General features: G+C 38.4%; 4 protein-coding genes across 4 annotated transcripts; all 4 read right to left on the bottom strand.

Moving 5' to 3' along the window:
- Positions 1 to 5816: 5816 nt before the first annotated feature.
- On the bottom strand, positions 5817 to 9500 carry LOC113465434. The gene is made up of 5 exons (XM_026819948.1): positions 9477 to 9500; positions 9040 to 9156; positions 8631 to 8687; positions 7009 to 7275; positions 5817 to 6493 (listed from the first exon to the last, which is right to left on the bottom strand). Exons 1-5 carry the CDS (start codon positions 9498 to 9500, stop codon positions 6377 to 6379), a joined length of 582 nt encoding a protein of 193 aa, XP_026675749.1. The 3' UTR covers positions 5817 to 6376.
- A 6809-nt stretch (positions 9501 to 16309) lies between these two features.
- Positions 16310 to 18922, bottom strand: LOC103524578. Its single transcript, XM_026819947.1, has 5 exons — positions 18577 to 18922; positions 17952 to 18081; positions 17437 to 17560; positions 16913 to 16982; positions 16310 to 16370 (listed from the first exon to the last, which is right to left on the bottom strand). The coding sequence occupies exons 1-5, from the start codon at positions 18624 to 18626 to the stop codon at positions 16310 to 16312; spliced, it is 435 nt and encodes a 144-aa protein (XP_026675748.1). The 5' UTR covers positions 18627 to 18922.
- LOC113465433 (double-strand-break repair protein rad21-like protein 1) lies at positions 18652 to 19913 on the bottom strand. Its single transcript, XM_026819946.1, has 3 exons — positions 19741 to 19913; positions 19124 to 19283; positions 18652 to 18818 (listed from the first exon to the last, which is right to left on the bottom strand). Exons 1-3 carry the CDS (start codon positions 19885 to 19887, stop codon positions 18652 to 18654), a joined length of 474 nt encoding a protein of 157 aa, XP_026675747.1. The 5' UTR covers positions 19888 to 19913.
- Positions 19887 to 24162, bottom strand: LOC113465436 (the record flags this gene model as incomplete). Its single annotated transcript, XM_026819951.1, has 3 exons — positions 19887 to 20061; positions 23333 to 23459; positions 23897 to 24162. Coding segments are annotated over 3 exons (568 nt in total), but the record flags the coding sequence as incomplete, so codon positions are not given.
- Between the last annotated feature and the right edge of the window lie 790 nt (positions 24163 to 24952).

Here is a 24952-nt window from a genome sequence, read left to right as displayed (position 1 = left end):
GTAGCAATGAAAAATTTGCTGTATTAGACTCGTGTGGTCTGTGTCGTAGCATGCCCATCCCGTATGTCCCTGATCGGGTGACGATATTCTACCTACGGTCTTTAAAATATTTAGGCACTAGGATATTCATATAACTCGACATTACACGAGGAAAATAGAAATGGCGTTTTCAGAAGTCGAATTTTGAAATCAAAGCATTAGAACTATCCCTAAGACTGCTAAGCAATAGTCACGAAGATTTAAAGAAAACCATGAGTTCGAGTTTCAAACTCAAAAGTTCTTTATCGGAACAAATTTGAAATAAATGGAAACCTAAAAGCAGAAACTATTCAGGAAGGCTCGATCGTTTTGTGTCTCTCCAAATAAAGAGAAAGATGCACATTAAGATCTGATAACATCTTCCTTAAAAAAAAAAAAAAAATGTGTATTAATTATTTAATGTTTGTCTGTCTAAAATGTAAAATTAATAGGCCCTCTTACTATTAACATATTATTAGTTAAATTTATTGTGTGTATTACAAGCTAAGTTATTTATTGATACATTGCTTGTGGAATATTGTTCTATGCGATGCGACTATATTTATGAAACTATGAGCTTCTAATTTTGGCGGCTGAGTTTTCTAACTTAGTTCTTGGAAAATGTTTAAGGATTTTTATCGCAATGGGCCTTCAGTGGATAGAATTGGGAAATTCACATAGGAACTTCTGAAGTATTTTCCTATTTTCCGTTAATTTGTACAACCTTTTCCCTGTAAAAAGCTCTTCACGGGCGTTGAGTGGCCAAAAAAGCTAAGCAATTTAATTCTCCGCGATAGGTGTTGTAGTTGCCTCATTACCTTAGCGGATGCCTTTCCTTGCCCTTTTATATGTCACACAAAATAGGTAGGTATCGCACGGTGTCCCTTCTAATAAATTGGTCGGGTACAATAAGGAGAAAGACCTGGATGTACGTGCGTATATGTCGATCTTGTATCATGCGTGACCTCCCCCTTTAGACGCCAAAAACCCAGACAAAATATCTTGAGCAAAGGAGATCATTCGAAAGTGAACCCAGACACAAACCATGATAAGTAAGTTACGACCGTACCGTGTCATTAGTTTAATACAAAGTTCAACATTTTATCACACAACATCGTAAAGCTAATATGGACGCAAGACACAGATAGATAGAAGATAGACTCCTGCGATAAATTAATATAGGTATATAACTATATAATATACATATATCGACCACGCGGTTATTACAATCGACCTTGAGATGGCAAACATAACAAACAGTATAGAAGACATGATGAATGAATACCATTAATGCAATGAGAAGTACATACCTTACGTTGATATGTCTTGGTACTTAAAATAGCTTTGATAAAGCAATGCTCAGTCTGCAAAATTGTACGTCTCGGGGTGCCAGGAAAAGCTGTAAGCTAGGCTGGTAAACAGTACACTGCTATTACCGACAATTCAGCAAAATTTACCACTATTTTGAAGACTACCTAGCCATTTGAAGAGTAGCTTCTTGATTGCGGCATTAGCAGTGTTGCCAGATTGATCCTCCCGAATTACCGTACACTGCTAGAAAATTTGAAAACTGCTAGAAATATCGTAAATTTTTACTTCTTCTGGCAGTTTTGCCAGACTGATCAACTGAGATTACCGTGCACTTTGCATTTGGTACACAACATCTTGGACAAATATTTGCATAAACATTGCGACCAATTATTTGCACAAGGATTGATTATTTAGTGACCGTCACTTTCACAAATTGTAGTACCTACTTGTGCTGCTGATGGTATCATTGGTATGCTACTAAGCTGCTGATAGTTTTCTTTACCACCTTAGGCTATTGATAATTTGAAGTATAGGAAAAAAAAAGGGGGGAAAATTGGTGATTTGAGTACAAAAATTGTAGGAAATTTTCCGGATTTGCAAACACAACCTCCGGGCTGCGAAATTCAGAATTTATTTGTAGATGGAAATATTTATCTATCATTTTTCAATATGTATACGATTTGCAATCTTTTTGCACCGTTGATGGTATCATTGGTATGCTACTAAGCTGCTGATAGTTTTCTTTACCACCTTAGGCTATTGATAATTTGAAGTATAGGAAAAAAAAAAGGGGGAAAATTGGTGATTTGAGTACAAAAATTGTAGGAAATTTTCCGGATTTGCAAACACAACTTCCGGGCTGCGAATTTCAGAATTTATTTGTAGATGAAAATATTTATCTATCATTTTTCAATATGTATACGATATGCAATCTTTTTGCACCGCATCCACGCCTTACCCCGCGTGATAATGAAATGTTGGAATAGTTAGATACATTCTGCTGGGAGCGCGATATAATAACATCTATTACCCATCGCTAATGAGTGTTCATTTTACTTGTAATTTGCACTGATTTACACCTAAATAGCTTTCTTCGTAGCGTGGATGTAAGTTTTTGCAATAGAGCAAATTCCTTCTTCTTAAATGGCAGCAATAGGAGTCATAGACCGTTCTGAGGAGATCGATTGTGGATTGTCTTTGGAAGAAGATTAATGATATTAGTCAGGCAAAAGAAAGTGTTTGCCTTCTGAGGATGATGGTATTTAAATGGCAGCAATAGGAGTCATAGACCGTTCTGAGGAGATCGATTGTGGATTGTCTTTGGAAGAAGATTAATGATATTAGTCAGGCAAGAGAAAGTGTTTGCCTTCTGAGGATGATGGTATTACATTTGCTTATAAAGTGAGAATTATTTTGACTCCACTGGAAGATGGCCTGCTGTTTTTAAAATGAAATCCTCGCAACAGTCATTTTTTTGCAACTTTGTCAAAGTTAGAGGAGTGATTGAAATTTTATCGTCGTGCGACTTGTATTGAAGACACCTACGGTTTGAATAATGTTCATCTTATGGAACATCACATACTAAGGTCTTCATTTTATTTTTTATTCTAAGAGAAATTCCTCGTCTAGATACTTTATGGGTATTTATAAAAGACTATTGAAATAAACTTATCAAACCCAAAGTATTCAATTTGAACGTGCTCGGTTTAGTCCCTGAAGCAAGCATCCTTGTACACCCGCCCATGTTGATTGGATAATGTCGATGATATACATATATCTGCTTTATTTATTTGATAGGAAATTGAAACGATTGCGGTAATAATTTTCCAGCCTATAAAACAACAGATAAACGGAAATAAACACTAACTTTTGAACGTTGCGAATTTTTCTAGAGTTTAATGCTAACTTTTGAATGTTGCGAATTTTTCTAGAGTTCAAGGAACTAAACGGCCGAGGAAAATGAAAAAAAAAGTTGAGCCGAATTGTAAAAAGTTTTCATCTTAGAAAGTCTAGAACTTTTTTCATTTATTTATTAAAATTGCTCGATGGAGAGAGAAAAAATAAGAATCTTCAAGCTTAAGTGAACTCATGAATACCTACTGTTTATTCACTATGCGAAAATTCGGATATTTATATTCAAAACTGAACTTTCAACTTGTAGGATAAAATGTTACTATTTATGTGTTTTTTATTTATTTTGAAAAACCACTCGCATGAAGCATGCATGGAGCCAGCCAGAGTTTGGGGTTTTCTTCGAGTACTTTTTTTACTTTGTCACTGAAACTCTTGTTTTTCGTACATTTTATTGGGTTGTCTAGACGGATTATCTAGGCGCACGGCAGTGCGCCAGGCCAAGTTCCGGCCTCAGCACGCCAGTGTGTTATATTACACGAAACATTTCGACGCATTTTTACCCCTATCATAACTCCGTTAATTTTCCATGTAATATCACGAAATTTGGACCATATGTTAAGCTGTCTGTACTTGCTTACTATGCCTGCGAAATTCCGAAGGTCTAGCTTTACCAGAAGGGGTAGAAACAAAGCCTTGAAAATCGCTTATTTTACGATTGATTCACTCATCAAAATTATGAGGCACTTCCCAATGTCGTAGAAACTTGAAATTTGGCAGGATAGTAGGTCTTGATGAGTAAGTAAAGGGAAAAATCTGAAAACCGGCAGATTTGGACCATATGTTAAGCTGTCTGTACTTGCTTACTATGCCTGCGAAATTCCGAAGGTCTAGCTTTACCAGAAGGGGTAGAAACAAGGCCTTGAAAATCGCTTATTTTACGATAAAATCTTCAACTCCTTGGTGAATCTTCTAAAGCGTATCCAATTCATATCCATTTTCTTCTTCCATCTGGGTGAAAATCGGGCAGTTACCCGATTGTTGAAAAGTCCTTAGGGAGTTCCCTATGGACTTTTCGATTGGTGACCCTACTTAAAATTAAAATCCCTTAGAAAACTTTGGACCAAGCCTGCCTGACAAAATTGCAGTCTCATTACCAACGGTAACGGGCTAATAATACGTACAAAAAGTCTGAGAAATTAATATAAAAGAAGGAGATATTCCTAAGTGGTTTTTAATTATTAATTCAAGATAACCCTGATCAAAGATGTAACACGAGCCCTAATTAACCTGACAACAGTGACAACCCTCTCCAATGTCACGCAAAGAGTGTAGACCAGATTGAAAAAGGAACATGGATTTTTTACACCCAGAAACAAGGGTAATTTAAATTCTTCTTTTACTTATCATTGTGACCACCTCATTGTTCTAAAGCTAAAATATCCAAAGTGAGAAAAGATTACAAATACCTAATCTTTACCCTTATTGTATAACTCTGATCTGCCATAAAAACTAATTATAACAGTAAAATCATTTCGGAAAAGTGTTGATTTTTTATTTTAAAGTTCTCGTTAGCTCCCATGGCGTAGTGGTCACTGTGCTCGCCTTGCACGCGGGAGACCCGGGTTCGATTCCCGGCGGGATCAAGAAATTTGTATAATGCAAATGATTGATTCCGTGACTGGCTGTTGCGGGGCCCACTCAGCCTCGTGAGGAAAATGAGTAGCTATGACATATAAATGCGCATAGCGACCGGTGCCAGCATGGTTTTACCTAACATTGGATTTTAGGATTATTGAGATATTGGGAATATCCTACAATGCTGCAGTGAGCACCAAAGTTGTGATATAATAACACAAAGAAACTGCATTTACATTCTATTTTAAAGTTCTCAAAGAATAAAAATTCTACATTGCCTTTATGGAATGAAAAATTCAAAGTCCAACTAAATGAGAATAAAGAAAGGAAGGTTTACACAAAATAGGTAGGTATCGCACGGTGTCCCTTCTAATAAATTGGTCGGGTACAATAAGGAGAAAGACCTGGATGTACGTGCGTATAATTATGTCGATGTTGTGTGTATCATGTGTGACCTCCCCCCTTTAGACGCCAAAAACCCAGACAAAATATCTTGAGCAAAGGAGATCATTCGAAAGTGAACCCAGACACAAACCATGATAAGTTACGATCGTACCGTGTCATTAGTTTAATACAAAGTTCAACATTTTGTCACACATGATACACACAACATCGTACTAAAAGTTAATTTACACAAAAATTTAGATTTCAGTGTTTAAGGAGTGCCCTTTCCCGATCATCTTTGGCTATCAGAGACGAACGACATTGAAATTTATTAATTTTTATTGCCCATTCCCAGCTTGTAGGTAGCAAAATAATGGAGTCTCCACATAATATTTAGCACACTTAAGCGCTGTTTTGAGGAGGTTTATGAGTTTTCGTCTTGGTGGGCCAACATTAATCTGTGTTCAGACGATGAAACTCGTAATAAAATTCAATGTGTACAAGAAAGGGAAAAGGGTAAAACACATGTGTGACAATACAATAAACCACGATGTACAAAACTAAACCAGAATAAATTGCATTCATTCAACTAACGAATAGAGCGTTCAATAAAACTGACTGATATAGACTGTAAAACTAAAGGTTGAAATTGCACTTAAGAGATCGAACTCAAATTGAAAAAAATGTCTGAAAATCAAGTTGAAATTGGTATTGTGTCTAACGTACCTAAAGTTACAACATGAAATCAACAGTTGACATAAAAATGGTAAAAACCTACTCTTCATCAAATTAAGACCTAAAATGGTTTTAGAACAAGTTGCATTTGTCAAACAATGAAAAAAATTACTATAAACATCTTAAAATTACTTTTAAACTTCAAACAAACCAAACACAAGTTGCGTGGGTCAAACAATGAAAAGTTGCTATAAGATATTGAAGTTACTTTTAAACTCCAAACAAATTAAACAGGACTCACATGAGTCAATAAAAAAGTTGCTATGAAAAATCTTAAAGATACTAAACTTTTAAACAAATCAAACAGAGTAACATGAGTTAAACAATAAAAAGTTATTAAAGAATATCTTGAAATTACTTTCAAGTTTCAAACAAATAAAAAGTTGCTATAATCTTAAAATTACTTTGAACTAACAGGGTTGATTATTTAAAACCAAGTTTAAACTGCAAATTCGGGACCCTTCCGAATGAAGATGGCTTCATAATCTATGGGCTGATTAATGTCGACAGCATTCTGCTTCTTGAGAATTAGCAGCGAGTAGAACTTCTGACAGGTCTGAAAATTCGTACAACATTAAACATCCTTTTTGTATGAAAGGAAAAAAAAAATCGTTCACCTGCCTCGGTATAGTGGTTGCTCGTTTGCCCCTCCTCAGGAGAGCACGTGGAATCCCAGCCCAGAATATGACCACAAGAGGAGTAGCCTAGTAGCCTACTGCTGGGATAAAGGAACTCTTTAGTCCTCTTTGGACAGTATAAATAACGACTATTATTATCACTAGTAGTTCAGTGAACTGTAGACCTCTCTGTCTCCTTTTCAGGGCCAAAAGATAATGGGAAAACTCCCCTCATGTGTTGAATGGTTTTTACCAAGTTTCATACAAATCGGAAGAAAAACTTCTTTCTTCCAAGTTGGAAGAACCAAGTAGGGTTCCCACGACCGCTACCGAATTCCTCCGCTGAATAGCGAGGGATATCCTTTGATCGGATGATCCGTTCGCGATATATCGTTATATCATGGATGAAGAAATAATGAAACATACAATCTCAAAAAACACAAAGTTGACTCACCGTTTTCCTGTCGTCTTCCCGCGTCATCTGATCAAACGTTAGGCTCTCAAACCCTTCAGCAAACACTCGGTCCAATTCATCTCGGAAGTTCCGCGCCTGCATCGATACTCTGGCCTCGGCCTGGGACCCACTCTCCGAAACTGGGGACTGGGGCCCCGCGGGCACTGAACTACGCCCGGGGGTCTGCCCCATGGGTTGACCCAGGGTGCTCGGTCCCCCTTCCTCAACTAGCTGAGGTTCGGGCAGCATTTGGTCCCGTTGAATGGTCTGAAATTGACGGGAAAACGTGCACCGTACGGAGTATATTGAAGAAATCAGCATCGAGAAACCTATTAGTTATTACTACGAGAAACCGGGTTTTATTCTGAACCGCCCAGACCGTCTGACAGACCTAGGTCTGAACCGCCCAGACCGTCTGACAGACCTAGGTCTGAACCGCCCAGACCGTCTGCCAGACCGTCTGACAGACCTAGGTCTGAACCGCCCAGACCGTCTGACAGACCTAGGTCTGAACCGCCCAGACCGTCTGACCAAATCTAAAGTTGGTGACATTTGTGGACACGGAAAGTAAGCAAGAGGTAACACAAGACTGTAAGATGATATTTTAGACCCGGCCTTATGGTAATTTACATAGAGAATCAGAGACTCTAGTCTAGTACATTATTCAAATTCATGGACTATTAGAGGTTAGAGGGTTAGGTCACTATTAGAGGTTAGTTCAGTGGATCTATTAGTCTTAGAGGTCTGTGCTCTTGACTAATTGCTTCTAATTGTTGTAATTTAGTCATTTTCGCTCTGCCCATTGTTGGCAAGCCGGGATCCCGTACACGAGTCGCTTGGCATTAACGAATTCAGGAGCATGCCATGTCATGCCAATGAGCCATTTTTTTTTCTTGGTCTTCGCTAATTGAACGAATGAGCAGGCCTCCATGGCATAGAGGGCATCATACTAGGCTTTCACGCCGGAGGTCCCGGGTTCGATTCCTAGCGGGGTCGAAGTTTTTTCGGCTCTGTGCTTGGAGTTGGGGATGCACTCAGACTTGTAAGCTGTGTACCAAGAATTTTCTTTCCATGTGCTTCCTTTACAATCTTTACATGTCGCTAGCACAGCTTGAACAAAGAATCTCATTTTTAAAGCTTCACATATTTTTGTAACCCCTTTCTTGCAAGTTATTTTCGGAATTTAAAATCCCTTTGAGAAACATTTTCGACTCTTTGTATCCGAGAACATTCTTCTTGTACCTAGATTGTTGAGAATTTATAGATGCAATATGAAGAGGGTATATTCTATTCTACTTTTACTAAGGTCGAGTTTTACCACCGTGGATTTCTCAGGATTGAGTTCAATCCGAGGTTGACCTGGGTATAGTATAGGGAAATTCTGGTTTCATCTCAATCCCAAGTTGGTAAACCCCAGCAGTGGTTAATTTCAATTAAGGGGGGGGATCAAAGATTCTTGGGTAACAGGAATTCCAGCCAAATAAACATGTAGTTATTCTGTCATTTTCCTGCTTTGTCTTTCTGTCATTTTCCTGCACACTAAAATTATAGTTTGACCGGTCCTATTTAGTCACTAGATCTCAGTTTAAATTTCCCTATTTATTACTGACTTAATGACGTACCTGCTGATATGACACTCCTGGAGTACGGGGATGAAGGGAGCTACCAAATGAATAAGTCTGGAAAAGAGAAGATAATCCAAATGAAAAAGTCTGTCATCTTCTTCCAAGCTTTTTCCTACTTAAAGTCTATAAGAGATAATATTCCATGTCATGAAAACAATAGATGGAATCTCTATTAGCAACAGTTCTATTACTAAAGTTACACATCATCGTGCGTGGTTGGTACACATTTCGTGTTGTTTGGGGACCTCTCAGCTCATGAGAACCAAGACCTGCTTGGTTGAAAATCCAGCAAAAAAGAAAATACGACCCTCCAAGATGGCATATTCCTAACCATCGAAGTTTTTCCGTTTCTGTAAGGAAAACACACCTTAGCATAAAAAAAGAAATGAAGATGTGAAATGCTTACCTGTTCTCCAGGACCCCCCAACAGGGGAACCACATCCAAGAGATTGAGAGGAGCTGGGAGGAGAGATGTTGGGGTGGTAGCAAGTCTTAGGGGAGTGTAGGCACCTGCATGCTGGCCCTGTGAAGAGAGCATTCAATTAGCCAAGTAAAGAAATAAAAGCTATTTCTTTGTGTTATTATATCTCAATTTTCTCACTGCAGCATTGTAGAATTTTCCAAATATCCCAATAATCTTAACACCCGATGTTTAGGCATTAAACAGTAAAGGGATCCATGTTAATTTGGGCAACAGTCGTCGCTTTCAATCCAAAATCGACTCTTTCGGAAATATTCTCGTTGACTTTGTTTTTTATGACTTGATCTCATCCCTGGTGTATTCCTTTTGCTATACAGTACATTTCATTAAGACTGAGAGACGCTTTAAGGTACACTACTTACCTTACTACTTCGATCAAGGAACATTCGAAAAGACAAAACCAGTCCGAAAATCAGGGATTTAATAAGATGACCATGTACAAATACATAAGACCTTGTTTAGACTGCGGGAGTAAAGGAACTTATCAGTCTCATTCTTGCAGTATAAGCAGGGTATATCCTATTACAAAACGAATTCTTAATGAACAATTAATACAGTTCAGGCGTCTAACGTGATTCATAAATAATGCATGACATGCATGTGCAATGTGCAATTGTGCATGCGTAAACAGTAAAGGGATCCATGTTAATTTGGGCAACAGTCGTCGCTTTCAATCCAAAATCGACTCTTTCGGAAATATTCTCGTTGACTTAGTTTTTTATGACTTGATCTCATCCCTGGTGTATTCCTTTTGCTATACAGTACATTTCATTGTGCATGCATGATAAGGCACATGGGTCTCATGGTTAATTGATTTTTCTCTCCTAGGATATGGGTTCGAATCCTGACCGCTATTGATGGCTCTGTGATGAGCTGATCTATTTAGACATTGGCTACGACTCGACAATTGAAAAGACATCGTATCAAACCAAGCTATAAGTTTATAATTTCCTCTACTCAAGAGATAACATCAGTTACATCAAAATGAAATTGAATACGCAGCATACATTAATGAAAAGAGGAAACCATATTTTCTGACCAGAGAAAATCCGCAAAGACCTTGGTAAGGTTACAGACACTGAATCAAGGGTCGATGATATTTAATAGGATTAGAGCGGTGGTCTTCGGATTTTCCGGTTGGCTTTGTGGTGATCTATTGTGCTTCAAGCAAAGCCCCAGCAGAAATTCTTACGACATCGTGGGTGGAATTTCCAATTATAATTCACTTATCCTCGCAATAATCACTGGGTATCAAATTTGAAATCATTTATCAATTAATCGTGATTTGCATCTATACATTCAGGTAGGTTGACATATTGGATTTATAACTAAAGAAAAATCTAAAAATAACATTAACAGCCCTAAAGATTTGAGATGAAATCTGAAAACGGGGAAACTTGAAATCGAAACCTGAAGTGTTCAAATTGCTGGGTCCTTATCGAATTAAAAATTTCTGGAAGAGCCTGGAAGAATGGGAGACTCAGGACACGGCTAATCACGACCGACTGGAGTACCATTTTCAGATACCTACATATTTGAAAACGAAACCTACTCAACTCATAAAGAACTTTTGCCTATACTTCAAATTTAAAGCAATGGTGTTGAAAATCATATGGTATTCCTCTCCGTGCTGCCACAATTTTTACCGAAACAATAGCTGTTGAAATTTGAAGAAATTTACGAGCTTGCCCTGGATTTATACGAGTGGAATACTTTACGAGACTTTCTGACAATATGAGTTAATACTTACTTGAAACCTACTCAACTCATAAAGAACTTTTGCCTATACTTCAAATTTAAAGCAATGGTGTTGAAAATCATATGGTATTCCTCTCCGTGCTACCACATTTTTTACCGAAACAATAGCTGTTGAAATTTGAAGAAATTTACGAGCTTGCCCTGGATTTATACGAATGGAATACTTTACGAGACTTTCTGACAATATGAGTTAATACTTACTTGTGAATGAATTAGCGAGAGCCAGTGAGTGCATACAGTCGAAAACTTTCACAGCGGAAATGACAGCTTAACACTAGCACTAGTCCTACGAGTATCATAACATAAAGAATACATAGACTCTGTCATAAAACTTGCGAGAGGCAAAAAGCATAACATCCTGTCAATACTTTCAGCCTATACGACCCCAAGAAAAAATGGGCGAATCTAGATAAAAACTGCAAGGATTTCATGGAATGTCAAGACTGGAACCGGATTTTAACCTAAGGCAAAGGTCAACAAGAGACCTGACAGTCCCGAACATTCCAAATTTCGCACTAGTGTGAGATATTGAAGATGAAAACAATTCACAACTCAGGATTTGAGAAGGCGTGAACATGGTTCATTTAAAATGGTTTCGTTTGGTTAAATTTCGTGCTGACGTTTCGTGTTCTTGATATGTCACACTTGTTTTCACACAAACTGATTCTACCTTTCTGTTTAGGAACGATGTTTATAGTTGTCGGAGTGCCTTGTTTTCGCTACCTCCGAACTTTTAATTTCATGTAGGAATTATCAAATTTACATGTTTTTGCTTCTTTTGTTGTGCGAGTGTTGTAAATTTTCTTTGTGGGGGAACGCTCGTAATTCAAATTTAAGAAGATTTAGAGAGAAAAAATTTGTTCTTTTTCAATAATATACAATACAAGACCACTTGATGTTGGGCAGTGGAATATTGCTACCAAAGGAACTGGCACAAACAAGCAGTGACCAGTGTTATTATAGGGTTAGGTTAAACACAAGGAGTTTTCACAAATAGAGCAGTGATTAGTGTTATTATAGGGTTAGGTTAAATACAAAAAGGAGCTTTTCTATTCCACGGACATGACTTCTGCATAATTACCCGGCTCCTTTTTGTAGCAATTTTTCATTGTTGTGACTTGTGAACTAGTACCTTAACATGAGACTTGAGAAGTAAGTAAGCAGGTCTGGGGAATTCAAATGAATATGTAACAATCATAGCTCTCAATATGTTGAAGACTCAAGTTGAAGTTTCAATAGAATCAGTAAGTTACCATATGCATCAAGAGAGTCTGGAATTCCTGTTATTATCTAGTTATTTGTATTTATGTTTTCTCCTCCAGTCCTCTGACTTAATGAATAAATTACCTTATTAAATAAATCTGAAGCTCCCTGTCAATACTAGAATGAACTTCTTGGGTTATTCCCACAAATGGACTAGAAAACTAGAATGCTACATACTTAGATCAGTTTTTGACTGTATTCCACTAGACATTAAGGTAGGCCATTGGTTGGTTGTTTGAAGTGCTACTTGAGATCTACTAATATTTTGTATTAGAAAATGTACTTAGGTACAGATATCAAGTCATCTTGATGTTGGGCATAAGTACCTCTGTGCTATAAATTAGTTTTAGACTGAAATAAATTTGATAGACGAGTGCTACTAAGCTCAAGGGAGTGGCAAATATCTAGCCGGTAGTTAATTTCAAATCTGAATAGTGAGAGTGGCGAAATCATTATCTGATTATCTATCAAAATTAATTTATCTCTAAATTTGCAGAGCCTCGTATCATGCGCAAAAATCTCATCGAAATTTGCCCAGGGGCTTTGCATTATCAAGGCAGGAGTGACTCCGAGATTTATGATCGATTTAAACCTAAGCTTAAGGAACTTATTGAAGGAACGAAAGGAGGTGTAAGTTTTAATCTCAAGTTAATTCATTCAGTTGGTTTGTTTTTCTAATAATATCCGACACCTTTTCTGTTTACTTGTCTGTAAATCTCATGTCATACAAGCTCTCAATTAAAACATCCTCTTTCAAATTCCAAATCTATTCTAGTTTTTTATTTGAAGCACAAGCCTGGTGGATGCTATCACACAGGTGTCTCAACAAGTCAACACTCACCCTTTCTCTCTTCCTCCTAGTTAAGTGATTAGATTTGTAGGGCTATAATGCCTCCCCCCTTGACAATTAGTAACAATCCCCCTTACATAAATGATGATTTTGTTTATGAGAAAACGGAATTAACATAAAAATGTGTCTCGTTCAAATGTAGAAAGGGATGAGGAATGAAGATGGTGTTTTGTATCTAGGTAGTATTATAATTAAGTGTTTATGTTATTCGTACCTTCAGGGGAGGAGGTTAAAAAGCCAACAATGAAATTTTAACAAAGAACAAAAGGACAAGAATTTTCAGGAGTTTTATACCTAGGTACTGGGTTGAAATTACAGGGGTAAACCAGTAATAAAAAATTCCTTTGACTGAAATTTAATGTCCCTTTTTTGAGACAGAGCGCCCTCTTTTCCATCCTAGCTAGAAGTGCTTAATAAACATGAGCTTTTAAAATGGGAACCCTTCACATAAAATAAATGAAAAACACTCCCTGTCTCTATTAATTTTCACTTATTAATTTGTAGCCACGGCACTGAATGAAGAAACAAAACATTGGTGACTATTAATAGAAAGAATTCTAGAGACTTGAGTCACATGATTCTATCACCCTCCCTGACCTAGTCCCCTACAGATGCTCCAAATCTTGTTTTGTTTACTTACATAAGTGTGCCATGGAGTGTGAGAATTCCAATAGAAACAAAAAAGGTTCAAAATATACAAAGGTTTGTCTCAGGTAGCTGTGTATTGAAGTGGTATTGCATTGGCTTATTGCCATTATTAACAGGTGTACAATAGTTGCATAATATTTGGGTTTTAGCAGGTGGAAGTTAGATTATTGTGTTTACATTACAAGTGAAATAATGTAGTAGAAAGTAGTAAGTAATACCAGGTAGACAATTGGGGGTGCTACCTGTTGATTGGAGATTTGGAGCAGAGATTTGGCTTTGAATTCTTGTGCTTTAGGAATTCCACCTAGATACCTAATTTTATTCTGAGGTATTTTCATTGCTGCATTTTTAAGGATTTTTCAGTTATTATTTTTTTATTCAATTCAAAAATGCCTAAGGTATTATAATAAAACAAATAACTGTTCATTAATTTCCTCAATCGAAGTGTTTTCATTTATCCTCTCGCCACGGGCCAAATAACCCCGTGACAGTTCCTAAGCCTCGGAGTGGGCTTTTAATGTAACCAAAATCATGATTTTGACGAAGCTAAGAGCCTCTGTTCATCGGATATAACGCTCCGCTCTTGCTCAGAAGGAGGACCTTGAAATTCCCCATCCTGGGGTCTAGGCTCATACGACACCTCTTCCTGAGGTCTGGCTTGCCGTCTACGCATTGGCTCAGCCTCTCTAGGTACCGTGTGCAGATGCCGGTCAAACAACTGAGAAGAAACATTTATTAGTTAAAACAAATAAATAAGCTGCCGGCCTGTGACTGGTTGATCAACACAGCAATTTCGATCAGACATGGCTCTCCTTCCAAGAAGAGCATAGGTTTTTCATTTTGAGGATGTGGCCTAGATACCCTTAGACTTAATCTTCATGGTTATTCAAACTTTACAAAGGTAGATAACTTATCACAAGTTCTGGAGCTATTTTACACTTATCTGAGTGGCCTAAAATTCACACTTTCTTCTTAACCTGTATCTATTTGCTAAAGAATTGCACAGAGGCTAAGTAAAATGCATTTCTGGTGTTTATTAACAGATAATCTGTAATCTCGAGGAGGATTTGTTTTACCTAGATCCCACATCCCGTTGGAGTTCCATTTTAAAACCTTCAAGGACCTACCATGTGCCCTCTACCAGAAAGCTACCTTAGCTTTTTTTTTAGGTCTATTACCAGTACATAGCTAATAGCAACCCGTATCACCCATTTATTACTAACTTTAGGGGGCCAGAAAAGACTTAGGTAAATAAATGCCTAGTTTTGTAAAATGCTGGAATGGCACTCGAACCTCGTGGTCACATGGAAAACGCAGGTCTTTACCTGTAAAATAAAGTCATGGAAAATTAAACGACCATTTCTAGACTTACCTACCCAAGTTGACAGCTCTTCGAAAGGTCACAAGATTTAGCACATCCTTTGAAACGATTATTCGAACTAGAAAACTTTCACGGTAGAAATCTTACACCATTATTTCAGAATTTCTAGAAGATTTAAATTTAAAAAGGAAAGCGTCATAAAAATATAAAATTTAAAATGGAGGAATGATCTGGAATTTTGATTTTGACGCAATGCGGGCAAAAAATCGACCAATCGCAGCTCAGATAAATCAGGGAAGAGGTGGAGGGGGTAAAATGCTGCGAAAAGAAAGGAGGGGAAATCACAGTGGTTAAGATTTCAGGATTCAAGAGGTTTTTGACCGATAGAGTGAAGCACGATTTATTGATTTTTTCCGGCAACTTTTCACGATTTATTGATTTTTTTTTCAGGAACCTGGAATATTGATTTTTCCGGGATTTTATTTACGATTTATTGCTTTTTTCGGGATCGTATGGCAGTGTAGTGTATCAGCGGCCTTGGAACATTGAACGCTCCAGTTTGCGATGGATCACTAAGATTAAGCTACGTGGGGCGTGGTTGGTATATGGTTAGGTAATCTCCTGCGCATCAATGTGATTCAAACGCCCCGGCTACACTCAGGCTGAGTGAGGATAATTTAATTAAGAAATTAGCTTGTCGCCGAATGGAGGGTAAAACCTTTTTGGGCAAAGTAGAAGGTTTTTCAGATTTTAAAACTCTCAAACCAGCACTCAGAGGCGTAGTTAAGGTGTAGAAAAATGACGGACCTGAATTTTAAAATCACGTTAGTTCATACGACAGAGTTATAAATTATTTAAATATCTGATTTCAATTCACCACCGGCGCGCGGCGATTTTTTTTTTTTTTTTTTTTTTTTTTTTTTTTTCTTTCTTTTTTTACCATTTCAAGCTGCACTTTCACTTTCAAAATATCTCCCCAAATCCACTTAGTCCTGACCTCCGTAAAATCCAGAGGGAAGAAAAAAAGTCCATTTAGTCCATATCCATACAGAACTATGGATCCATAGATCACGCGTATGTCGTGCCATAAGGATCAAAATCGCAAACTCTGGCAGAAATAAGCGGAAGAGGGGAAGTTGAAACTTTCGAAAACAGCTGATTTTGTTTTTGTTTAAATTTTAATTTTTGAAAATTAAGAAAATTTGAAATTTGAATTTGAAACGGTGAAGTTAAGCAACGTCGAGCGAGTTTGATATTTGGATTATCGATTATCATTATTACATTATTTGGTCTTGTGGCTGTTTGAGTGTTTCCGGATTCAGTTCAGTATTTCAGTTTCTGTACTTTAACACCTTTCAATTTTGCCTTGAAGCCATTTCGATGTCACCCTGTAGTCCCGGGGTGACTGTTGTTGCTCTAAAAACGAATACGATGTATGTTAAATAAAAGACGCTAAAAAAATATTGCCATTTCAGTGAAAATAAGAAAAAAAAAGGCACCCATGGACACCAAAAACTCTGGTAAATTTACTATTTGAGAGGAAGAGGGAGAGAGATAAGGGGAGGGAGGGAAAAAGGAGGGGAAAGAGAGGGAGGAAAAACTTACCCTCCTCGAGTTAGAGCACTAAAATCACTGGAAGCCCAGTTCAAAGTTAGTGCCTCAGGCAGTACAGAACCTAAAACACATTAATACATAAAACCAATATTGATATAAACATAATAAACATAAGAACTACCTAACAAAGAGATCTCTAATTTATTTCTTTACTACAGGCAGTCAAAGTCCCGCCTTTTACTATTATTATTCCAAGACATACGTAAGATCCGTCATTCATAGATCAACCCCACCCGCACCAAATCCATAAATACTTGGAAATACAATTTATAATATTATTCCATACATAAAGACTTTATCTAACCTAGTGGTTTCCTACTTTGCCGTACATGTAAAAAACTTACCCTCCTCGAGTTAGAGCACTAAAATCACTGGAAGCCCAGTTCAAAGTTAGTGCCTCAGGCAGTACAGAACCTAAAACATATTAATACATAAAACCAATATTGATATAAACATAATAAACATAAGAACTACCTAATAAAGAGATCTCTAGTTTATTTCTTTACTACAGGCAGTTAAATTCCCGCGTTTTACTATTATTATTCCAAGACATACGTAAGCTTCGTCATTCATAGATCAACCCCACCCGCACCAAATCCATAAATACTTGTAAATACAATTTACAATATTATTCCATACACAAAGACTTTATCTAACCTAGTGGTTTCCTACTTTGCCGTACATGTACATAATTATAATATCATTACTTAATTAGTCATTAAATAATTATATCTCAATAAGGTTTATTTACATTACTCCTGCTACGCTTTGCCTTTGTGTTGTATACCATCCTTAGAAAAGAGCAAACAAACAAACAAACGAAAAAAGATATAAAATAGACAGTGTACCGAAATTGCCGTTAACTTACCCATGAGGTCACCCTGAACCCCCAGAGGGTCGGCAAGACGGGGCTGCTTACGCGGGGTAGAAGATATGGGGCCCCTGAACGCTTCCGCCCCGCGAAACAGAGGGGGCCTCCTAGCCCCTGGCTCCTGCAAATGAAACACCATCGACATTATATCAAACTGTAGGTATACTACTCAACTATAAAATTTTCCAAGTGGTGGTGATTTTTAAAGTGGCTTTTGGGTCCCCTGAATTTGGGGGGACAGACAGGGACTGACGCCAAAACAGCAAAATTGGATTCAATGCCGATCAGCCTAAATCTGTGTCCTCACATAGTCGACGGCCGTCATTATCGTCAAAATACTGATTTCCCCTTCCCTCCAAGATGAGTGTTTCACCGCCGTTTTTATTTCATACCAATGAATGAGAACTGCTATAATAGACTCTTGTGGTCTGTGTCGTATCATGCATGCCCATAAAATACTCCTCAAAAAAAAAAAATAAAAAAATAATAAACAAACAAAGTTGTTTCTTTACCTCAGCCGAAGGAAAATCAATGAAGAACTCTGCCTCTTCAAGACGATCGGCATCTGAACGGAAAGGTTCATCTTCTCTGAGCGTAATGTCAGCTACATTGGCCTGGTTACGAGCGGCAGACTCTGCGAAGCTAAACAGAAAAGGGATCCATGTTAATTTGGGCAACAGTCGTCGCTTTCAATCCAAAATCGACTCTTTCGGAAATATTCTCGTTGACTTAGTTTTTTATGACTTGATCTCATCCCTGGTGTATTCCTTTTGCTATACAGTACATTTCATCAAGACTGACACTCGTATTTATGAACAAGAATGATCGTTCTTAGATCAGTCTCAAGTCAAAATTGACCAATCAAATGCCTTAAGACTATGCTTAGCACGAACTTAAGAGCCAGCCAGCATTTTGTTCATAAATATGGGTGTGAGAGATGCTTTAGGGTACGCTACTTACCTACTACTTCGATCGAGGAACATTCGAAAAGACAAAACCAGTCCGAAAATCAGGGATTTAATAAGATGACCATGACCAAATACATAAGACCTTGTTTAGACTGCGGGAGTAAAGGAACTTATCAGTCTCATTCTTGCAGTATAAGCAGGGTATATCCTATTCTATTTTTTTACTTACTCGAGTTCGCCTATGTCAGGAATCAACTCCAGATTCACGGGATCATCCATATTGATATCCTGCGGGTGAGCCAGTCTATCGCTTGTATGAGTACTGGGCGAATACAAAGGTCCCGGGCGGGTAGAGTGGATGAGAGCGGCAACGGTCGACTCGCAATCGGTCAACAGGTAGCTGACCTGGCGCTGATGAAGACGGACCGCGCCGAGGAGCAAATGTGCGGAAGTGCGCAGGGGCAGTGTACGCTGCAATAGAATAGAGGCAAATTAAAAAAAAAAAAATCACCTGATTACATTATTTTCCATTCTACAAAATAATGAAAGTAAAAATCCTAAATTAAATATGAAATCTTTCCCTAAACCATACACCTACAAAATACATGATGAAAAAAAAAAAAGATGAATAGTTTGGTATAACCTGGGCTGGATATTTACAAATGCTATGATTTTGTTTATATATGGAGAAGCACCTATTATTAAGAACGTTTTACTCCTTTATTTCAGAAGGACCAGAGAAGCTATGCCTTCTAAAAGGGGTGCAATAGTCCTACATACTGGACTCCACACCACGCACAGGAATTCTGGGCGGGTAGAGTGGATGAGAGCGGCAACGGTCGACTCGCAATCGGTCAACAGGTAGCTGACCTGGCGCTGATGAAGACGGACCGCCCCGAGGAGCAAATGTGCGGAAGTGCGCAGGGGCAGTGTACGCTGCAATAGAATAGATGCAAATTAAAAAAAAAAAAAAAATCACCTAATTACATTATTTTCCATTCTACAAAATAATGAAAGTAAAAATCCTAAATTAAATATGAAAACTTTCCCTAAACCATACACCTACAAAATACATGATGAAAAAAAAAAGATGAATAGTTTGGTATAACCTGGGCCGGATATTTACAAATGCTATGATTTTGTTTAGATCTGGAGAAAGCACCTATTAAGAACGCTTTACTCCTTTATTCCAGAAGGACCAGAGAAGCTATGCCTTCTAAAATGACCAGAAGGGGTGCAATAGTCCTACATACTGGACTCCACACCACGCACAGGAATCTCGTCAGAAAAGACCCCCATTTCAATGTAATGTACGAATATCTGATGCCCAGAAAAGCACCGAAAGTACGAAAGCAATTTTCTAGGGGGAACCAAAAGTGCAAAGCTTACTTACCCTAGCAATGTTCAACATATCCAACGTCTCCTCTATATCTACTTTCATCACCTCGAACTTTTTCACATTGGATATCAGATGGGCAGCTCTCCAGACAGACCAGAGCGGCCCATTCTTGCTCAGAATTGTATCAGGATGAAACGACATTACTTCAGTTGATCAATGCTTCCACAATGGTGAATCAGAACCTGTGGAAAGTCAAAGTTAACAGCGTTAATCAATGTACAGGGACTACCAAGAACCAGGTCTACAGTTGCATGCCAACTCTCGGCACTTCTAGATCCGTGTAAGATCAGAACTTTCTGAACCGGCCCATTCTTGCTCAGAATTGTATCAGGATGAAACGACATTACTTCAGTTGATCAATGCTTCCACAATGGTGAATCAGAACCTGTGTAAAGTCAAAGTTAACAGCGTTAATCAATGTACAGGGACTATTAAGAACCAGGTCTACAGTTGCATACCAACTCTCGGCACTTCTAGATCCGTGTAAGATCAGAACTTTCTGAAAACCCTGTAGGTCATGTTGAGGATGCTATAAATAACAGGTCGTCAATAAGACCAAATAAAACTTTCTGCACATCCTATGTCTCGGTTTGAGGGCGCTGTAAAAAAACATTTGTCAATATGATTAATACGTCCATAATAATCTTTCCTCATCTCCCCCATGGATGGTAGTGATAAAACTATAGTGTGGATTGTAAACTCAGCTATTTGCTCAACACATTCAAGTCCAGAATATTTTCGTCTACAGGGTAGGTGCTTGACTGAAGGTGTGCCCAAACACAGTCGACCGGCCGTCTATCGACGAGATGAAATGTTATCGAGGCAGTGTAGACGGTTCAGTCGACGTTGATCAACGAAAGGTCGACTATGTGTGGACACACCTTTAAAAGTAAAACCATAAAAAAACTATCTCATTTAGGGGGGGGGGATCACAGTGAAAAAGAAATTCAACAATTAATTTGATGAACTTGAAAGGGTGGGTATCTCAGAAATACAAGCATCTTTAACAACAGTTCCATGCTTCTGCCGTACGTTGACAACTGATTTCCCTACCCTAAGCATCTTCATTAGTAACTAGTAATGTCATAATCTGAATAACAGCCAAAATATTTGAAGCATTCAATGTAAACACACATTCGGGAAAGAGTCTCGCGAATACGGGAAAGAGTCTCTTTTTTCGCGTTAATTTATACCCTGGGTGCCTTTACAAGTTCACGGTCCAAAGCGAACATCAGGCACCTCTAAAAACAAGAGGTGCAAGTGTAATCTTTATGTGTTTGTCACGGGTTATTTATGTGACAGCTCCCGTCTGGCCTAAGCATAAATCGAAACCTGACTGTATCGTAAAATTAATGTCTTTCGGTCCGATGCGATGCCCTACAGAAAATGTCTGCAAAAAATGCACGTGGAATGGAGCCTATTAAAAGTGATTCAATAACACATAGAGCTGATGATGGTTATTGTTGGTTATCAGACTGACTTTTGTTTACATAGCATAACAAAGTTAACTTAGTACAAGAATCGTCACAAATTCCAAGGGGAATAAAGTCATAATATTCGAGGGAAATGCAAAATTTCCCCATTTCCCTCGAGTTCTATTCCTGTTTGATAGGTACTCTTTTGTTTGGTAGGTGTTCCTTTGTTTAGCAGCTTCAACTGTGAATTATGCAATCGCAGTGGACAAACAATGTTATCATTATCATCACATTTGTTTATTAAAAAATGAAACCATGTTAAGCATCTTCTTTCCTCCCACTGTTATAGATTTAAGTACGATTAACCTATTAATACATACATCCAAGGTAATGATGCACATAATGATTTTTCTGTATTTTTTTTAGTAAAAACAACCATGTGTTCAAACAATGTTATCATTATCATCACATTTGTTTATTAAAAAATGAAACCATGTTAAGCATCTTCTTTCCTCCCACTGTTATAGATTTACGTACGATTAACCTATTAATACATACATCCAAGGTAATGATGCACATAATGATTTTTCTGTATTTTTTAGTAAAAACAACCATGTGTTTTTTTCCGCTGCAATTATTGCAACTGAAACACATATGGTTCCTATGCCCAATTCATATCGACAATGAGGTAGAAACAAAAATAAACATCGCCTCTGTTGACTTTATATCTCAACAGGGTCAAACTAACACTGGTTTCGATCATCTTTTGTAAGTGGAACAACGGACCTAACGAGTTTGCTAGGAAAAAATACAACTTCTGTTGTAAAGGTAAGAGACCCAATAAAATCCGAAAGTGGGACAACAACCGATTTCACAACGATTCAATTTGTAGAAAATGTCTCGGACATCAACCTTCCCGCTTATCTTTCAATCAAAAACGGGGACATCAAAATATCCAGGGTATCACCAGACTCTAGAAGACGATATTCTGTTTTTGCATACGAGATAACAGCCGTAACATGACGATCCACGACATCACGTGTCATGACAGCGGGAAGATTTATGACATTGCAACTCTATTATCTTCGCCGTCTTTAGTCCTCACTCCCCGGGATATCATATTTTCGGAAGACGATATTCTGTTTTTGCATACGAGATAACAGCCGTAACATGACGATCCACGACATCACGTGTCATGACAGCGGGAAGATTTATCACATTGCAACTCTATTATCTTCGCCGTCTTTAGTCCTCACTCCCCGGGATATCATATTTTCTTCCCATATTATATTTCTTTGCATGAATATGGGAAAAGGCGAGGAAAAAGAAGAAGATTATATTTCTTTGCAGATTTCAGCTACCTTCGGTCTCTTCGGTAGCATTAGTTGAAATAATCGAGGTTCTACTGTACGTCTTTTAGTCCTTTAACTTGGGCAAACAAACAGCCCTATAGGATGGGTTGAGCTTATAAGAAGCGGTTCCTCTACTATCAAAGGTTGGACAAGATTATGACAAAGTGATATCGGTTTCTTGCTGCCCTGAAAAGTTGACTGATGTTGTAGTCGAACCACTCTCTGTAATTCTCCAACCAACTTATTCTTCTCCTTCCTCTTCGTTGCTTTCCACGAATAAATTAGCATGTTCAATTCATCCCGATCCCATTTATGTATAATGCAAGTTGCCAGAAGATAAAACTCAAATCCCACTTTTACTGTTTACGTGACAGTTTCTGCGGCCGCGGGGCGAGAAGAGGCAAGTTGGCATGGGAAAATTCAAAGTCAAGATTAAAATTGTCAACTTTGCCAAAAATAATAGAGAACAATATTGTCACGAAATTAAAATTAAAAATACATACAAAACGAATTCTTAATGAACAATTAATACAGTTCAGGCGTCTAACGTGATTCATAAATAATGCATGACATGCATGTGCAATGTGCATGCATGCACCAACACTTTCCTTTTTTGTAAAATTTGAATTTTGAATACGAAATCAGGACCACTTTGTCACTTGTCGGGAAGGCAAATGTTGGGCATAAGTACCTCTGTGCTATAAATTAGTTTTAGACTGAAATAAATTTGATAGACGAGTGCTACTAAGCTCAAGGGAGTGGTAAATATCTAGCCGGTAGTTAATTTCAAATTCCCTTCGCCTTATGGGCGGGGCATACTCTAACTCTCTCAGGGTCGGGGCCGGATTGTTCAGTTGATCGCGGATCTGCTCGTTGCTTAACATGGTGTTCCGGTCTAAGAACGGACGCCGGCGACGGGCTCGCCTGGCGGGTCTAGCCTGGGGAGCTGAAATGGAAAGATTCATTGGATAAGAAATAAGAACGAACCTTATCTTTTCGGTCAGAAAAGTGACTTTAAAATCCTATTGCGAGGGGTATAAATAAGCACTATTGTTATCGGTTCACGTTGGCCCGGCGCGGGAATCGAATAAGCGACCTAGCGCTTACAAAGCAGGCACGCTAACCTCGGGGCTAACAAGGCCGCCTAACAAAATTTCCCAACCTGAAACCCAAATCATGATTTTGGCGAAGCTAGATTCCTAGAAGCTTAACCCATCCTTTAGGGCTGTTTGCTCCTACACCTAAGCCTCGGAGTGGGCTTTTCACTTACGTGGCATGAGTTCCGCATCAATCGGTTGCAATGGAGAAATCTCATCATCGACTTCCATTCTCTCTGCGGTACCACCACTTGCCCCTCCTGAGGCGATAGCCTGATCTACTTACGTGGCATGAGTTCCGCATCAATCGGTTGCAATGGAGAAATCTCATCATCGACTTCCATTCTCTCTGCGGTACCACCACTTGCTCCTCCTGAGGCGATAGCCTGATCCCCAGCTTCAGAGGGGGCTACAGGAATCCCTTCAGGGGCCACAGGAGGCATTTCTTCTGGGCCTAGAGTCATACCGGGTGTCTCCATTTGAGGCTGCTGCAGTTGAGGCTCAACCTCCATTTCGATGTCACCCTGTAGTCCCGGGGTGACTGTTGTTGCTCTAAAAACGAATACGATGTATGTTAAATAAAAGACGCTAAAAAATTATTGCCATTTCAGTGAAAAGAAGAAAAAAAAGGCACCCATAGACACCAAAAACTCTGGTAAATTTACTATTTTAGAGGAAGAGGGAGAGAGATAAGGGGAGGGAGGGAAAAAGGAGGAGGGGAAAGAGAGGGAGGAAAAACTTACCATATTTTCGTCCCATATTATATTTCTTTGCATGAATATGGGAAAAGGCGAGGAAAAAGAAGATTATATTTCTTTGCAGATTTCAGCTACCTTCGGTCCCTTCGGTAGCATTAGTTGAAATAATCGAGGTTCTACTGTACGTCTTTTAGTCCTTTTACTGGGGCAAACAAACAGCCCTACAGGATGGGTTGAGCTTATAAGAAGCGGTCCCTCTACTATCAAAGGTTGGACAACATTATGACAAAGTGATATCGGTTTCTTGCTGCCCTGAAAAGTTGACTGATGTTGTAGTCAAACCACTCTCTGTAATTCTGCAACCAACTTTTATTCTTGTTCTAGAGATAGAGCGATCAGTGTGTGAACTATGAAATGTGAAATGTGAATGAGTGAATGGATCTCGTTCTTATAATATAAGATGTACACCTATTCTGTACCAAATTGTTGAGACTGTGGAGACATAAGACCTTGTTTAGACTGTAGGCGTAAAGGGATTTTTCAGTCACATTCTTGCAGATGCAATATGAAGAGGGTATATTCTATTCTACTTTTACTAAGGTCGAGTTTTACCACCGTGGATTTCTCAGGATTGAGTTCAATCC

Source organism: Diaphorina citri, unplaced genomic scaffold, assembly GCF_000475195.1.
Source record: "Diaphorina citri unplaced genomic scaffold, Diaci psyllid genome assembly version 1.1 scaffold106, whole genome shotgun sequence".
Lineage (NCBI taxonomy): Eukaryota > Metazoa > Arthropoda > Insecta > Hemiptera > Psyllidae > Diaphorina > Diaphorina citri.
Note: the sequence above shows the minus strand (reverse complement) of the source record. Positions and strands in the feature narration are given on the sequence as shown.

Excerpts from the sequence above, each read along its gene's own strand:
- LOC103524578 (XM_026819947.1), bottom strand. The coding sequence starts at position 18,626 with ATGGATGATCCCGTGAATCTGGAGTTGATTCCTGACATAGGCGAACTC. Across the intron at positions 17,561-17,951 it reads TTGATTTTCCTTCGGCTGAG|GAGCCAGGGGCTAGGAGGCC; the intron begins GTAAAGAAACAA and ends TTTCATTTGCAG. Across the intron at positions 16,371-16,912 it reads AGTGCTCTAACTCGAGGAGG|AGCAACAACAGTCACCCCGG; the intron begins GTAAGTTTTTTA and ends ATTCGTTTTTAG.
- LOC113465433 (XM_026819946.1), bottom strand. The coding sequence starts at position 19,887 with ATGTCGTTTCATCCTGATACAATTCTGAGCAAGAATGGGCCGCTCTGG. Across the intron at positions 19,284-19,740 it reads ATATGTTGAACATTGCTAGG|CGTACACTGCCCCTGCGCAC; the intron begins GTAAGTAAGCTT and ends ATTCTATTGCAG. Across the intron at positions 18,819-19,123 it reads CGTGGTGTGGAGTCCAGTAT|CGTACACTGCCCCTGCGCAC; the intron begins GTAGGACTATTG and ends ATTCTATTGCAG.
- LOC113465434 (XM_026819948.1), bottom strand. The coding sequence starts at position 9,500 with ATGTTCCTTGATCGAAGTAGTAAG. Across the intron at positions 8,688-9,039 it reads TGGGGGGTCCTGGAGAACAG|ACTTATTCATTTGGTAGCTC; the intron begins GTAAGCATTTCA and ends TCTCTTTTCCAG. Across the intron at positions 6,494-7,008 it reads GGGAAGACGACAGGAAAACG|ACCTGTCAGAAGTTCTACTC; the intron begins GTGAGTCAACTT and ends ACGAATTTTCAG.